This window comes from Scyliorhinus torazame, chromosome 19, assembly GCF_047496885.1.
Source record: "Scyliorhinus torazame isolate Kashiwa2021f chromosome 19, sScyTor2.1, whole genome shotgun sequence".
Lineage (NCBI taxonomy): Eukaryota > Metazoa > Chordata > Chondrichthyes > Carcharhiniformes > Scyliorhinidae > Scyliorhinus > Scyliorhinus torazame.
Window position 1 is genome coordinate 55,610,227 of NC_092725.1, and position 15,695 is coordinate 55,625,921.

A 15,695-nucleotide genomic window follows, 5' to 3' on the forward strand; every position below is an offset into this window, starting at 1 on the left:
AGTCTCGTTAGAAGAGCTCAACTGGGATTAGTTGTCCGGGAAACACAAATGTAGTTGATAGTCAGCTTGAGTGTTAACTCAACTGACTAATCCTTGGGAGGCGAGTTGTGTGTAGGCCAGAGGTCCAACCTTTTGATGTCCAGTCAGCTGAGGAAGCAGAGCACAAGTCTGTAAGGGGCTGTTTAGCACAGGGCTAAATCGCTGGCTTTGAAAGCAGACCAAGGCAGGCCAGCAGCACGGTTCAATTCCCGTAACAGCCTCCCCGAACAGGTGCCAGAATGTGGCGACTAGGGGCTTTTCACAGTAACTTCATTGAAGTCTACTTGTGACAATAAGCGATTTTCATTTTCATTTTCAAGAGATGGTAGAGAAGCTCTCTTTTCCATCGAATCACAGCTGACCATTTCCCATAGAATCCCTACAGTCAGGGCAGCACGGTGGCGCAGTGGTTAGCACTGGGACCACGGCGCCGAGGACCCCGGTTCGAATCCCGGCCCTGGGTCGCTGTCCATGTGGAGTTTGCACATTCTCCCTATGTCTGCGTGGATTTCACCCCCACAACCCAAAGATGTGCAGGTTAGGTGGATTGGCCACGCTAAATTGCCCCTTAATTGGAAAAATAATAATTGGGTTCTCTAAATTTATTTTAAAAAAGGAAAAAAAATCCCCACAGTCCAGAGGGTGACCATTCGGCCCATTGAGTCTTGCGGTGCTTGCATGATTCAATTCAGGGAGGGTGCTAGCCTGGAGTAGGGGTGCTGATTGGGACGGCAGTGTGGCGTGCAGTTATTTTTCTGCATTATGAGGAATTGCATGAAATTAGTTGATTTGTGCTTTAGCTGTTAATCCGTTCACTCATGAAAAACAATTAATTGCCTTATTGTTGTGGAATAGGTCTGATCTCACTACAGCGTGGAGCAGTTTGTACTGCTGAGTGGGAATGGGGGAAATGTGAGATTGCAGAATGTAGTTGTAGTTATAAACTACCAAATCCCATCCCCACCAATGCTCTTCCCCCACACAGTCCCAGGTCAGATAATTAGATAGTGAGTAGTCAAGTTAATCATAGGGGACGTCAAAGCCACTCGCAGTTAAGAGACTGCAATGCTAAACCCAATAGAAGGTTAGGGTTAACTCCGATCCAAAATCTATACCTTTTTCATTCCATTTTAAAAACAATACCATCATCAGAATTTGAAATTGTGATGAATTTGACCGCTGGTGAGATGGGTGATTTAGTCCTGTATGACATCCCTGTTACGTCCCACCGGTTTGAGAGTTGTCCATTAAAGATTGCGGGTTTCATCCAGGGTCGTCAGCAATTGAAAGTGTTTCTTGGATGCGCGGCATGGTGGCACATTGGTTAGCACTGCAGCCTCACAGCTCCAGGGTCCCAGCTTCAATTCAGGCCTCGGGTGACTCTCTGTGTGATGTTTTTCTCCCCATGTCTGCGTGGGTTTCCTCCGGGTGCTCCAGTTTCCATCCACAGTCCAAAGATGTGCAGGTTAGGTGGATTGGCCATGATAAATTGCCCTTAGTGTCCAAAGGTTAGGTGGGGTTACTGGGTTACGGGGATAGGGTGGAGGCATGGGCTTAAGTAGGGTGCTCTTTCCGGGCAGCACGGTGGCGCAGTGGTTAGCGCGGCTGCCGCACGGCGCCGAGGTCCCAGGTTCGATCCCGGCCCTGGGTCACTGTCTGTGTGGAGTTTGCACATTCTCCCCGTGTTTGCGTGGGTTTCACCTCCACAACCCAAAGATGTGCAGGGTAAGTGGATTGGCCACACTAAATTGCCCCTTAATTGGAAAAAAGATTAATTGGGTACTGTAAAAAAAAAATTTTTTTAAAGTAGGGTGCTCTTTCCAGGGGCCAGGGCAGACTTTATGGGCCGAATGGCCTTCTGCACTGTAAATTCTATGACAATTCTATGTGGGCATCGCTGGCTGGGCCAGCATTTGGTGGCCTTCCCTAATTGCCCTTTAACTGAGAGGCTTGCTAAGAGTCAACCGTTTCGCTGGGTGGGTCTGGAGTCATATGTAGGCCAGACTGGGTAAGGATGGCAGATTTCCTTCCCTGAAAGATATTCGTAAACCAGATGGCGTTTTTACAACAATCAACAATGGTTGTCATTCGACTTTTAGTTCCAGATTTTTGTTGCATTCATATTTCACCACCTGCCATGGTGGGATTAAAAACCCAGGACCCCAGAGCGTTACCCTGGGTCTCTGGATTACTAGTCCAGTGACTATACACCACCGCCTTGTGAGATCACTTGTCCTGAAAATCAAATTAACCAAATACCAAAGCAATTAGAAAGAAATCTTGTCATTGGGACAAAATGATATAATAGTAACCAAAAATGTTAGAAGTATACGTGTAAAGAGAAGAGATGGGTTCATAATACAACAGAACTGATGGCTGGAAGATAGCCAAGGACTTGCTTATTTAACAGTCTCCTGTCCATTTCTGTTGATTTTCAGCATGGTTGAAAAAAGAGACATGCTATTGAAGCTTTTTGTTTTGCACTCATCACATGTTCATAAGAAAACCAAATGTCATGGGAACTATAATTTATACTGAGAAGAGAGTGCTGATTGGTTGGCAAATGTACCCTTATTGGTAGAGGTGATGCCAGGGAACATTTAATTGCCAAGCTTCTGCTGAAATTCAAACCAGGCCGGTCAATTCTGATCAAGGCATTGGCCTGGGGAATGAACCAGGGAATGGCGATAACTCTCCCCAAAAGTTTTTGTTTAGTTGAAAAAGATGCAATATATGGACATGTTCATTCTATCTGCAAAGGTGTTATAACCTGCCTACTTACCATTGGCTGGGGACTAATGACAATCCCACAATCCTGTGGGAGTATGAGCTTCCCCAATGAGGGGGCGGAGAAACCATTAGTAAACTCCTAGTATAAATAAAGCTGGCCAGTTTAGGAACCAGCAGGAAGGAGTGTGCAGCAAGGGAAGTTGCTGCTGCTGTTATATATATATATATATATATATATATTGTAAATAAATGTTATTACTTTGTATCCTTAAAACTCGTGCTGGATTCTTTGTGGCCCTCACAAAAAAAGGATAGGGTGCTTTGCGTGAATTTATGTAACTTGCAGCACCCATAAGTGGAAAACTGACTGATAATCTTAAATTGGTTTTCAGTATAATTTTTAGCACAATGAGGATTGTTTAGCAAGTGCTGTCCAGTCGCGGAATCACAGCTAATGTTGGACTCTTTTTGAGTTTGGTGAACATAGGCTGGCCGGGTACAGCCAGTACTTTGCGAGTTGTGAAATAGTCAGAATGATGATCTGATAGTCATTGAGATGCCTGGCTCAGGCATCACGCAGGCACAGTCAGGCTTGCAGTGTGCTCATTTACGTGTACTGGAAGCTACATATATATCCACACGCAAGGTCCTATCCTTTGCTTTTTTTGACTCTGCTTGGGTAGGGGTGGGGTGGGGGGGGAGGACAGCCATTCCCTGGTTCATTCCCTATGCTTTGACCAATCAGAGTTTGTCGACTCTGGTTTGAAGATAAACAAAAGCATGACAGTTAACTGTCACCTGGTGCCTTCTCCATGCTAGCGCCTCTGCCTAACAGAGTCTACTTGCCAACTAATCAGTACTCTCTTCTGGCACAGTATAAATTGTTGCCTTTATGCTTGCAAACCCTATCCAATTGAGTGCAGTACGAAAACCTTCAACAGTGGGTTTTTTTATAGCAATACTCGAGTTCTATATTACCAAACGGCTTCTCCAGAATCTGCAGCCGTTCTTTAGCTTTATTGCAGTGCTGGAGAAGATTAGATAATTGTGAATAACTGTTGCACCTGGTGCCTGAAAATCTTTCTCTTCTTTGCAGGAGTGTGAACTGTAGCCATATTGGGAAATATTTTCCCCCCACCAGCTCTCCATTCTTCCTGTTGCTGAGCCTTTTCCTGGGTACCTGTGCGATGCTGGTGAAAGAGACAGGGATCACCGTCTTTGGAGTGTGTCTTATCTACGACCTTCTTGTGCTGTGCCCGAACAAACTTCTCATGTAAGTTTCAACGACGTGAAGTAGGTACTTTGCATTTTTTTTTTGAAAAGGAGATAGTTATTGACAAAGCTGAATATGTTATTGACTGAGCTACTGCAATCGAGATTGACAATCTTTGCTCAGCCCAAGAGCGAGCTGAGGCTGGGGTAGGAACGGCCTTTCGTTTGCTTTTGACGCAAATTCATTGTAACTGGTAATGACCATGTATTATTTTCTGCGACACACTGCATTTGTCAAGGTGCACACCATTATTTCTGGCGGCAATATCGAGGAACCGCACGGGAATTGTTAGTTGAACAGAATCTGTACTCCGCCTCGTTCACCTTCCGCCATTCTGATAGAACAGTAGTCGTGTTGTTGTTGACAATTTGTCGCAATCAATCTCTTTGTTTAATCTAGAACAGGCAATTTTTAATAACTTAAAAGCGGTAAATTAGAGGACAAAGTTCATATTTCTTGCCAGAGGTGGCAGTACAACTATCGCTGTTCCTGCTCATTGCCAACGAGCAGGAACTGAGGATATAATCCCTGGTCCCAGATGAGAAGTGTTTAGTCAGTGTTTGCCCAATGTGTGGTGTGATTAAGCACATGCCTATGATATAAATCCCGGTTTATTTTTCTTCCAATATCTGCAAATGCAACAATTCTGAGTGTACCGCCCTTTACACTGGCATTCTTATAAATTACCCTCTTGTATGCAAGCCAAAGATCTTCGACACGTCTCTTTTCCAGCGATGCAGAATGAAAATGTTAATTCAAGGGGGTGGGTAGCTGAAAGGAATCTTGTAGCTATTGAATAATTTAGTCTCCACCAAGATCTGTTCTGGCTCTTTGATTATTACTGATCAAATGTTGATGGTGATATAACCACCTTCTGTTGTCAGGAAACCTTTAGTGGCAAGTCTTTGGGGCCCACACACTTTGGGTTTGTGAACAAAACACTGTCTGGGCATCTCCTTTGAAGAACATCTGGGCATAATAACTCTCAGGACTGATCAAAGGTGGTCAGGCCTTACGAACCACACTTTTTTTTTGTTTTGCCTTTGTTCCATCTCCTGTACAAGCTTTCTGAACACATGAAAGAAAGATGATGAAAATCGCTTATGGTCACAAGTAGGCTTCAAATGAAGTTACTGTGAAAAGCCCCTAGTCGCCACATTCCGGCGCCTGTTCGGGGAGGCTGTTACGGGAATTGAACCGTGCTGCTGGCCTGCCTTGGTCCGCTTTCAAAGCCAGCGATTTAGCCCTGTGCTAAACAGCCCCTCCATCCATCTCTCCTCTCCCGTCTCTAGAATGCTCCATCTACTTCTCCCTGACTCTGCTTCTTACTCACTCCTTTCAATGGCGCGATTCAGCGACCGCGTTGCACCTGACGCGGATCCGTGCGCAATGGGTTAATTGCGTGAGAGCCCCAAATTGGGTTCCGTGGCAGGCAGATCGCGAATCACCCGACTCGCCCCCGTCCGGCGTGATCTGAATCTCACCCTTGCTGGGCCCAAGGGTCACCCGTCGCGCCTGTGAGAACTCTCCAGGGCCCCGTTGCGCACTGGTTTTCGCAAATGTGGACCAGACGTGATGGCAACTTGGGCATGGTGGGGGAGGTCTTGTAGGCCTTCAGAGATCCCCGGGTGGTTGGTGCAAGGCAGGGTGATATCCTGACACTCCCCCGGCACAGTGGCACTGCTAGGGCTCTTGCCCCTTGCGGGGGCGGGAGGGGATTCCAGGGGCCTCGACAAGGTTGGGGGGAGTGGTGCAGAGATCGGGCCGACGGCCAAATTGGCGCCCTGACCTATGAGGTGCCGATCCTGGTGGCGAGCTCAGCTCCAGCCGAAAATCGACTCGTGTATGGCCTCAGTGGGGAGAAACGCCCCGAGTCCCAAACACCCAGCAGAGTGCTGGTGAATAGCAGCATGTATCCTGTTGTTGCAGCCGTCGGAAACACCATTCCAAAAGCGGACCAAATTTTCTGCGCTGAATCGCGCCCCCTAACCTTAGCTCAGGTTTTAAAAAAACTACTTTTAACAGTATGCCTGCATCAAGTTGTGAGTTCCTTTCCCAATCTTGAAAGCTTCCAACCTTGACAACTTGACTTTTCTAAAAACAAAAGAGCTCTCAGTTCCAGCGCGTGGCAACAAGATGAATTGAGCCAAGGGCCCGAAGATTCAATTATTTGATGTGAATTCCTGTTGTCCTGAATAAAACTCTGAACACAGCATCCAAAAACGACTCCATGGGTCCTTCGAGTTAGTAAAGTCATCCTGTTTGTTGTCTAGAGTCTACAATGGGTAAAATGGGTAAATTATCATGGTCACTTCCTTGGCTGAAAATGTCTCTTGTCACCTGCCAGGACTGAGTGTCATACCCCAGTTATATTACAGAGCCACTTCCTGCAAGAGAGCTCTGTTATCCTGCCAGCACAATGCCCGTTGCTGGCCTGTAAGATCAGAATGAAAGGACAATCCCCAAGTTGGAATATCCCACAAGCATGTCTACAGTAGCTGCTGGAAGCACTCTGAGCAAACCCCATTGGCAATGAGGTCTTCACTGTTTGCAAATCAGACCCTGGACCTTTTACTAACGGAACTACTACAATTGGGGGAGAAAATTTGGATCTATGGTTCCCAAAGCTCTCCACCACTGGAGTTCTCCTCAGGTCATGTCTGGTCTGTTGTAGACTAATGGATAGAGACCGATCATTATGATAAGTCAATAACTTTGTTATCACTGTAACATGCAACTAACAGAATGATAGAAGCTGAAGTGGATGGATTGTGGTCTTCCTTGTCCTGCGATTTCTGAAGCACTCACTCATCAAATAACGAGACAACCGGTAACGCGCACAGTATCTCTCGCTAGCCTCGCAGTGCTATACCCCACCAGGTTTGTGCGAACTGATACAATGCAAAATGATGACCACAGGACCATCGATTCAGTCAGCTGGGTTTTACTCCTGTATAGATCAGTACTTGATGTTCCCATTGCCTGTTCCCCACCATCTCCGTCCAATGCTGTTGCCCAAAACAAAACTGGGGCTGAATTTTCTTCCAGTGAGTTTTGGATCAGTGTCAGGAATTTTGGTGAATGAGCGGTGGAGTCACCCTGGGCGAGATTCTCCGACCCCCTGCCGGGTCGGAGAATCGCCGGGGGCTGGCATGAATCCCGCCCCCGCCGGTTGCCGAATTCTCCAGCACCGGATATTCGGCGAGGGCGGGAATCGCGCCGCGCTGGTTGGCGGGCCCCCCCGTGATTCTCCGGCAGTCCCGCTGCTAGAATGCCTGTCCCGCCGCCGTAGATTAAACCACCTACCTTACCGGCGGGACAAGGTGGCGCGGGCGGGCTCCGGGGTCCTGGGGGGGGGGGGGGGCGATCTGGCCCCGGGGGGTGCCCCCACGGTGGCCTGGCCCGCGATCGGGGCCCACCGATCCGCGGGCGGGCCTGTGCCGTGGGGGCACTCTTTTCCTTCCGCCTTCGCCACGGTCTCCAACATGGCGGAGGCGGAAGAGACTCCCTCCACAGCGCATGCGCGGGGATGCCGTGAGCGGCCGCTAACGCTCCTACGCATGTACCGCCCGGAGATGTCATTTCCGCGCCAGCTGGCGGGGCACCAAAGGCCTTTTCCGCCAGCTGGCGGGGCGGAAATCAGTCCGGCGCGGGCCTAGCCCCTTAAGGTTGGGGCTTGGCCCCCCAAGATGCGGAGGATTCCGCACCTTTAGGGCGGTGCGATGCCCGACTGATTTGCGCCGTTTTGGGCACCGGTCGGCGGACATCGCGCCGATACCGGAGAATTTTGCCCCCTGTCTGCTTGCATCTCTGTCGAAGTAGCGTTGGATGAATGGGGGGGCCTTGCAAAGAATTTCCCTACTGATGTTCCCCTTTAAGGAAAATTTGAGATCGCTCCTTGCATAGTTCATGATCTCAAACATCATTGAAATACAGTTGAAGTGCAGTCACTGTCATAATGTCGTTTAATAGAAGCCAGAGGTGATCGGAGGATAATACATCCACAAAATGATGGAGGAGTCCAGTCCCCTCATTGCGAAAACTAACTGTAATCCTGTTCTGAGGACTGACTCTCAGCCATAACTGGTTACCTCAGAATGACATTGCTTTCTTGATAGTGCTTGAAGGTAAACTTTCTCTTTCTCTTGTTTTACCTCTCTCCAAGGTCTTGACTGCAGCAGTGAAGTTTGATGGTATATGACGTCTTTCTACACTTCCTGGGAAGTCAATTCCCCTTCTCCCACTCCATTGATACACATCCAACTTCCTCAAAGTGATCGAGAACGGGTAGCCTGCATCTTGCCACACTGTTGGAGAGGTGCTGCTGAAAATATACATGTTTTAATACACAGATAAATAAAACCAGATGACTATACACTGTTGGTTGCAGTCACCTGGGTGATTAACGCCCAGTGGTCTCCATAATCATGCATTGGACAGAATAATTGTCATAGTTATTGGCTGGGTGAGAACAAAGGCACTTCTTTTTTATTCATTTACGGTGTTTTGCTCGGGTTTGGATCCAAAGGTGTGTATTTGAACCCTGCATGCATGTACACCCAGCCCCTTGCCCTGCTACCCCGTTCCCTCATGTTCACCCGATTAAAGCAGGCCAAGCAGGCCAGCAGCACGGTTCAATTCCCGTACCAGCCTCCCCGAACAGGCGCCGGAATGTGGCGACTAGGGACTTTTCACAGTTTTCTTCATTTGAAGCCTACTTGTGACAATAAGCGATTTTCATTTCATTTTTATTGACTTGAGGTGCAATGAGGTGTCTTTCATACCTCTGGATTTGTCTTGGCTTGCAGAACAGTTTGATGTAGGGGGAGGATGAGTGAACAGCCTGACCGGGAACGACAGCATCGCTCCGCATGTGGCCGGACCCATTTTAATCTCAGCTGTTCAGGTGGTTACTCCAACATGGTGGGCAGGGTATTACAGACTCCCACAACCCTCACTCACTGGATGTGAATGTCTTAGAATTGAGAGTTGCAACTCTGCTTGGAACTGGTAACTGTCTACAGTGGGGTTAGAACCTTACTGCTGCTCCTTTGGGGAATGGCCTTGGGGGAAGGTGGCACTAGGGAGTGGGGGTCAGGGGTGCATCTTGCGACTTGGCCAAGTTGGTTAAAAACTGGTTTCTTGTCTCTGTCAGCCACTAGCAAGCATTCAATGAGGATCCTGTGACTTTGTTGTACGATTCAGCCTTTCGGACATGAACATGAAAAAATGAAAATCGCTTATTGTCCCAAGTAGGCTTCAAATGAAGTTACTGTGAAAAGCCCCTAGTCGCCACATTCCGGCGGCTATTCGGGGAGTCAGGAGTCAGAGTAAGCCATTCAGCCCCTCGAGCCTTTTTCGACACCGAATCAGGTCATGGCTGCACTCAACTTTGCACACCTGCTTTAATTCCATACCTGCAGTGGCTCAGTTGGTAGCACATTCGCCTCTGAGTCAGCAGGTCGCGGGTTCAAGTCCCAAGACTTCAGCACAAGAATCTAGGCTGATACGTCCAGTGCAGTACCGAGGGAGTGCTGCACTGTTGGAAGGGCTGCCTTTCAGATGAGAAGTTGAACTGAGGCCCTGTCCTCCACCTCGGGTGGAGAGAAAAGATCCCATGACATCTTTTCAAACAAAAATAGGGGAGTTATTCCGTGGGGAGAGGGGTGGATTTTGCACCCTGATATGGGGTAAATGGCAATGCGGGTGCAAAATCCCAGGAGAGTTAGAAAACGGGAATCTTGCTGTTGAAACCTCGTGTTGTGATTTCTCTACCCCCACCCCCCCCAATTTTCAATTGGGCAAGTATCCACAGATGGATGGGAGAGGTCAGTGGATGGCTCAGTTCTATTTTCTAGGTTCTGCCCCCTTGTTCTGGACAGAGAGAGAAAGCTACTTTCCTTGATTGAAGGTGCTCCTGTTGTGAACCTTGCTCTCATTCTTGGGGACCTGTGAGTGGTTGGTACATTGTGTGCTGTGCGGAGCTGCTTTGAGCAGCACAGAGCGATTGCCTTGTTCATTCTTGCAGCAGGCAGTATTTTCAGCATGAGTGCACTGCACAATGCTGCCTTCCACACGGAGCCCAGACCTCCGGTGAAGGCTGCCGAAGTGGAAATTCAACAGACAGTCTATATCCCAGGCTGAGCGACCTCAGAATGTCGAGCTTCAATCAACTGACCAGAGTCAAAGAAAACCAGTCCCATTTCCAGAATGTCTTTCGAGACCTCCGGACATCCCAAACTGATCTGCACCCAAAAAGAAGCCATTTTGTCGTGGGCAATGCATCAGCCACTGTGTGCACAGCAAGATCCCAAAAATGGCATTCAGCCGAATGATCATTGCACCTATTTTTCATGTTGTTGGTTGAGTGATCAACATTGGGCTGGGCATGCTCCCCTGTTCCCCTTCGCAGTGTCGGGGGATCCCTGCCTCATTTGTCAGTTGACAGGGCAATTGGGACCTCAGTTTGTGTCTCATTTGGAAGACGTCACTTTGGGGCCAGCACAGTGATGCGGTGGTTAGCACTGCTGCCTCACTGCGCCAAGGACCCAGGTTCGATCCCGGCCCCGGGTCACCGTCCGTGTGGAGTTTGCACATTCTCCTCGTGTCCGCGTGGGTTTCACTTCCACAACCCAAAAGGATGTGCAGGGTAGATAGATTGGCCACACTGAATTGCCCCTTAATTGGAAAAAAGAATTGGGTACTTTAAATTTATTTTTAAAAATCATTTGAAAAACATCATCCCTGACAGTGGCCAACTCCCTCAGAACTGGCGCAGGAGAGTCGCCTTCGACCTTTGTGCGTTTGTGCTTCTGGTGCCTGGCCTCAACGCACAACCTTCCGGTTCACAGACAAGAGTGTCACCAACTGAGTCACTGCGAATCTGCAGAACATTGTGAGAGCAGAATCACTCAATAAGCCCGTGGTTCTCACCTCACCCTGGGCTCCCAGGTGTGAGCCCCTCACCTGGCGACTGCCTGGCTCTTGCAGAGAAATGGCAAATTGGGAAAGGTACATAAACCTGGTGAAACTCACCTGATGTAATACACGTGGTGACTGCTCTTTGGAGGGCTGGCAAGGCCCGGAAGCTCTCAGACAATTGTGTATCGCCCTGATCGGCGAGCATTCCCTCCAGCCCAGGCCCCAGGACCAAAAACCTCATTGCAAACTCACCAGATGTGTCTGCTAATAAAAACAAAATCAGGTGAAAGGGGTTAATGCAGAAATGCTGCAATTTGACACAGGAAACCTTCTGTCTCCTTCTCATTGGGATCAGCTGACTCGATGCAGACCCCATAAATCAGACAAGACATCTGGTCTGTACAGCTGAGTAGAGTGCCCTACGAGAACTTTGACGAAGCTGAAGTAATTATATTTGTAGGCTGCATGATTTGCTTGGTTTATATTTGCATGTTATATGTTTATGGGCTATGCATTTCCGGGCTCCATGTTTACAAGCTATATAATATCTATTTGCAGCTTGTGTATTTTCACGGTGGAAAGGGGGGGGGAAGAAATTGGCGAAGGGGCAAAAAGGAGAGAGTAGCTTCCAGACTGGACAGAGGTGTACAGTGGTGTTCCTTAGGCGGGGTCTGTAATTGGACCCTTTCTGGCCTTGGCACACACTACTCTGGACTTATACAACGCATCATTTTCGGAGTCTGCCATGTCACAAAATTTGGAAGTTTAATGAACGTTAAGGAGATTATACGGAACTCGGACGGATGAAACTCGCCAATGCATGGTCGATGAAAATTTAACACCGGTAAGTGTGCAGCACCATGATGGTAGGAAGAATGAGGAGGAGCAATGTGAACTAAATGGTCTGATTTTAAAGAGGATGCAAGAACAGAGAGACCTGGGGATGCATGTAAGCAGGCATTCAAAGGTGACAGGGCAGCATTCATCGGTGACACAGCAATATGAAGCCTACTTTTTAAACTCATAGAATCTCTACAGTGCAGACGAGGCCATTCGGCCCATAGCGTATGCACCGACCCTCCGAAAGAGCACCCTACCTAGGTCGGCTCCCTCGTTCTATCTCCATAACCCCACTTAACCTAAGGGACACTAAGGGGCAATTTAGCACGGCCAATCCACCTAACCTGCACGCCTTTGGACTATGGGAGGAAACCGGAGCACCCAGAGGAAACCCATGCAGACGGGAAGAACATGCAAACTCCACACAGACAGTCACCCAAGACCGGAATTGAACCCGGGTCCCTAGCTAATGGCGTACTGTGTTCATTTCTGGTCACTGCACCATGTCAAGACCTCAGGGAAGAGTTCAAAAGAGTGGTACAGGAATGGTGCCGTGGATGAGGAACTTGGATCTATGTATATGAAATGCAGAAGCTGGGGATTTTGGAGCAGAGGGGGTAAAGAGAAAATTTGACAGAGGCGTCCAAAGGCCTGATTAAATCAGTAAGGAGTTGCTGTTTTCAGTGGCTAACCGGTGGACACAGATTTAATGCGATTGGCAAAAGAACACAGGGCGAGACGAGCAGGAAGGTTTACGCGGCAAGTTGATGTGACCTAGGCTGCACTGTCTGAAAGTGTGATGGAGGGGTGGCACGGTGGTGCAGTGGTTAGCACTGCTATCGCACGGCGCCGAGGACCCGGATTCTGTCCTGGCCCCGGGACCCTGTACGTGTGGAGTTTGCACATCCTCCCCGTGTCTGCGTGGGCCTCACCCCCACAATCCAAAGTCGTGCAGGGTAGGTGGATTGGCCACGCTAAATTGCCTCTTCGTTGGAAAAATTTAAATCTAAAAACTTTTTAAATAGGAAGTGGTGGAGGTAGATTCAATGGTAACTTTCAAAAGAGAATTGAAAAAGTAGTTGACACACAAACGTTTTCAGGGCTATGGAGAAAGAGCCTGGACTAATTGGATAGTAATGTTAGTGAATAATGGCCTACTGTGATGCATTATTCTATGATTCTGTGATTTGAAGGCTGTATATTTGGCATAACGATCTGTCTTCACGTTCAGCCATCTCACTGAGTGTTAAACATATATTAAATACCACAGACGTGACATTTTATTATGATTTAATTACAGTTAATTGCCTTGCTGCAAAGCCCTGTTTCCTTTCCCCTGCTGCGCACAGCCACGTTGAGAAGGGGCGTGAGGGAAATACCAGAGATTGTTTCCCTGCAAGGGGAAAAGAGAAAGGTCAAACATTGGAACCAGTGTTGTGTTGTGTGCTGAGTCTTGTGATGGAGAAGGCCAGGCTTGGAAATGTGCCCAGAGTTTCTGACAGGCCAGTTTGATGTTTTTGACTCTCAGCCCAGGGCCTGACAGAAGCTCCTTGTGTGCAGCTACTCGAGCATCAGTTCCTAAAATTCAACATTCAAGTGGGTCTAAGAACTGTGAATGTTGGCATGAAGTAGCTTGCTGGTCGTAATATAAACCTATATACATGAGCTCCAGCTGGGATTGTTTTTAGTCTTGTACCTGTTGGTCTGTTTGTGTAAAAGCTTTGCAACACTCTACAGATCTCCTTCTTCCAACATTCCCACTTGCACTTTCCCTCTCTCCCCCCCGCCCCCCCCCCCACAACCCTTCCCCTGGCCCAGTTTTCCAGAACTGCCTGTTAGCTATTGCAGGTGACCTGTTAATTGCAATTGCATTGTTCCCTGCTCATTTCTAAACTTGCAAGCTTCGCTGCAAGGTTTTATGAAGGGAGGTGAGGACTACTGAATGTGGTGCTTACTCCGGCAGTGGGAAGTGAGTTAGAGACGGTGGTGGCGTTAGATGCGGAGAAGGGGAGTTATTTGTTTGTGGTGCTGGAGAAGTTTGGGATTGGGCCTAAGTTTGTGGCAAGGGTGAAATTATTATACAAGGATCCAACAGCATGTATGCGGGCGAATGATAGGAATTTGGGGTACTTCCGACTATTTCAGGGAATGAGGCAGGAATCCCCCATGTCTCCCACTTCTGTTCGCATTGGCAATTGAGCCCTTGCCTCTTGCGCTGAATTGTTTGGACTTATGGAGGGGAATAGTGAGGGGGGTAGAACATGGGATGTCTCTGTACGTGGATGATCTACTGCTTATCGATGAGGGATATAATGGGGTCGCTAAGGAAATTTGGGGCGTTTTTGCGGTGTAAATTAAATTTGAGGAAGAGTGAATATTTTGTGGTGCCTTCTCCAGCTGCAGGGGCAGGTGTGGGAGGATTGCAATTTTGGGTAGCAACAACTCACTTTAGGCATTTAGGGATATAGGTGGCGTGGGACGGGGAAAGCTTTGGTAAGCTAAATTTCACGAGCCTGGTGGAGAGGGTGAAAGACTTTGTGGGGTGGGATAGTCTCCCCTTGTCGATGCCAGGCAGGGTGCAGCAGTGAAAATTAATATTTTGTCACGGTTTCTGTTTCTGTTTCACTGCCGATCTTTTTGATAAAGTCATTCTTTCGGGGGTGGACAGGCTGGTCTTGTCATTTGTGTTGGCAGGGAAGGTAGCTGGGATAAGGAAGGCGGAGCTCTAAAGGGGGCGGCAGTCGGGGGCTTGACCCTTCTGAACTTGTTGCTCTATTACTTGTCAGCGAATGCGGATCAGGGGCAGGGTAAGGAGACGGAGGCTCTGTGGGTGCGGGTGGAGGTGGGTTCTTGTAAAAGGTCGGGGTTGCGGGCATTGGCAACGGCGCCGCTAATGTTCCACTACCGGGGAAGTACTCGGGTAATTCGGTAGTGGTAGCCACGTGGAAGATTTCGGGGCAATTTCAACAGCAAGTTGAGGGCAAGGTCAAGGGTGATGCCAATAAGAGGGAATCATGGGTTTGAGCCAGGGAGGATGGATGCAAGGTTCCAGAGATGGGAGGAGAAAGGGGTGAAAGAGATGAAGGAGGGGCGATTCGCAAGCTCAGAGGAGCTGGGGATGAAGTCTGGGCTTCAGCGTGAGGAGGATCTCCAGTATATGCAGGTGCGGAATTTCGCAAGAAAGGTTCCCCGTGCTGCGAGATCCATCTAGTTTTTGGAGGAGGTGCCTCCAATGGAGGGGCTGGAGAGTGGGGTTGTTTCAGCGATCTACAACATGATTATGGAGGAGGATAAGGAGTCCATGGAAGGGATTACGGCCACACGAGAGGAAGAGTTTAGGATGGGGCTGGAAGAAGGATTATGGTGTGAAGTGCTGCAAAGGGTCAATGCTGGGGTTGGTTCAGTTAAAAGTGGTGTACAGGGCGCACTTAACGAAGGCAAGAATGAGATGGCTGTTTGAGGGGTTGGGGAATAGTTGCGAGTGGTGTGGGAGGGGCCCAGCTAATCCTGTCCATATGTTCTGGTCCTGCCCGAAGTTAGAGAAATATTGGGGGGTTTTCAATACTGTGTCTAAGGTTCTGCGTGTGAAATTCGAGCTGGGTCCCCTTGAGGCCATATTCGGGGTGTCAGACCTGCAGGAGCTGCTGATGGGAGCGGGGGCAGACATTTTAGCCTTCACCTTGTTGATTGCTTGCACGCGAGTCCTGTTGGGGTGGAGGTCAGCTTCTCCCCCCAGTGCCTCGACGTGACTAGGGAATCTAATGGAGTTCCTGTATTAGGAGAAGATGACATTTGCTCTGAGTGGGGAGGATGAGGAGTTCCAGCAGAGATGGGGCTTATTTCCACATCGGCTGGCTCCCGCCAAGAATGTGGTAAGAAGACTGAAGTCCGG

General features: G+C 48.6%; 1 protein-coding gene across 2 annotated transcripts in view; it reads left to right on the top strand.

The window, feature by feature from the left end:
- Nucleotides 1-15,695, top strand: part of tmtc1 (transmembrane O-mannosyltransferase targeting cadherins 1) — a 229,031-nt gene that overhangs the window by 52,640 nt on the left and 160,696 nt on the right. For both annotated transcript variants that reach the window (XM_072484310.1, XM_072484311.1), the window contains one exon: nucleotides 3,866-4,042. In XM_072484310.1, the coding sequence (XP_072340411.1) occupies nucleotides 3,866-4,042 (177 nt within the window). The remainder of the gene's footprint in view (nucleotides 1-3,865; nucleotides 4,043-15,695) is intronic.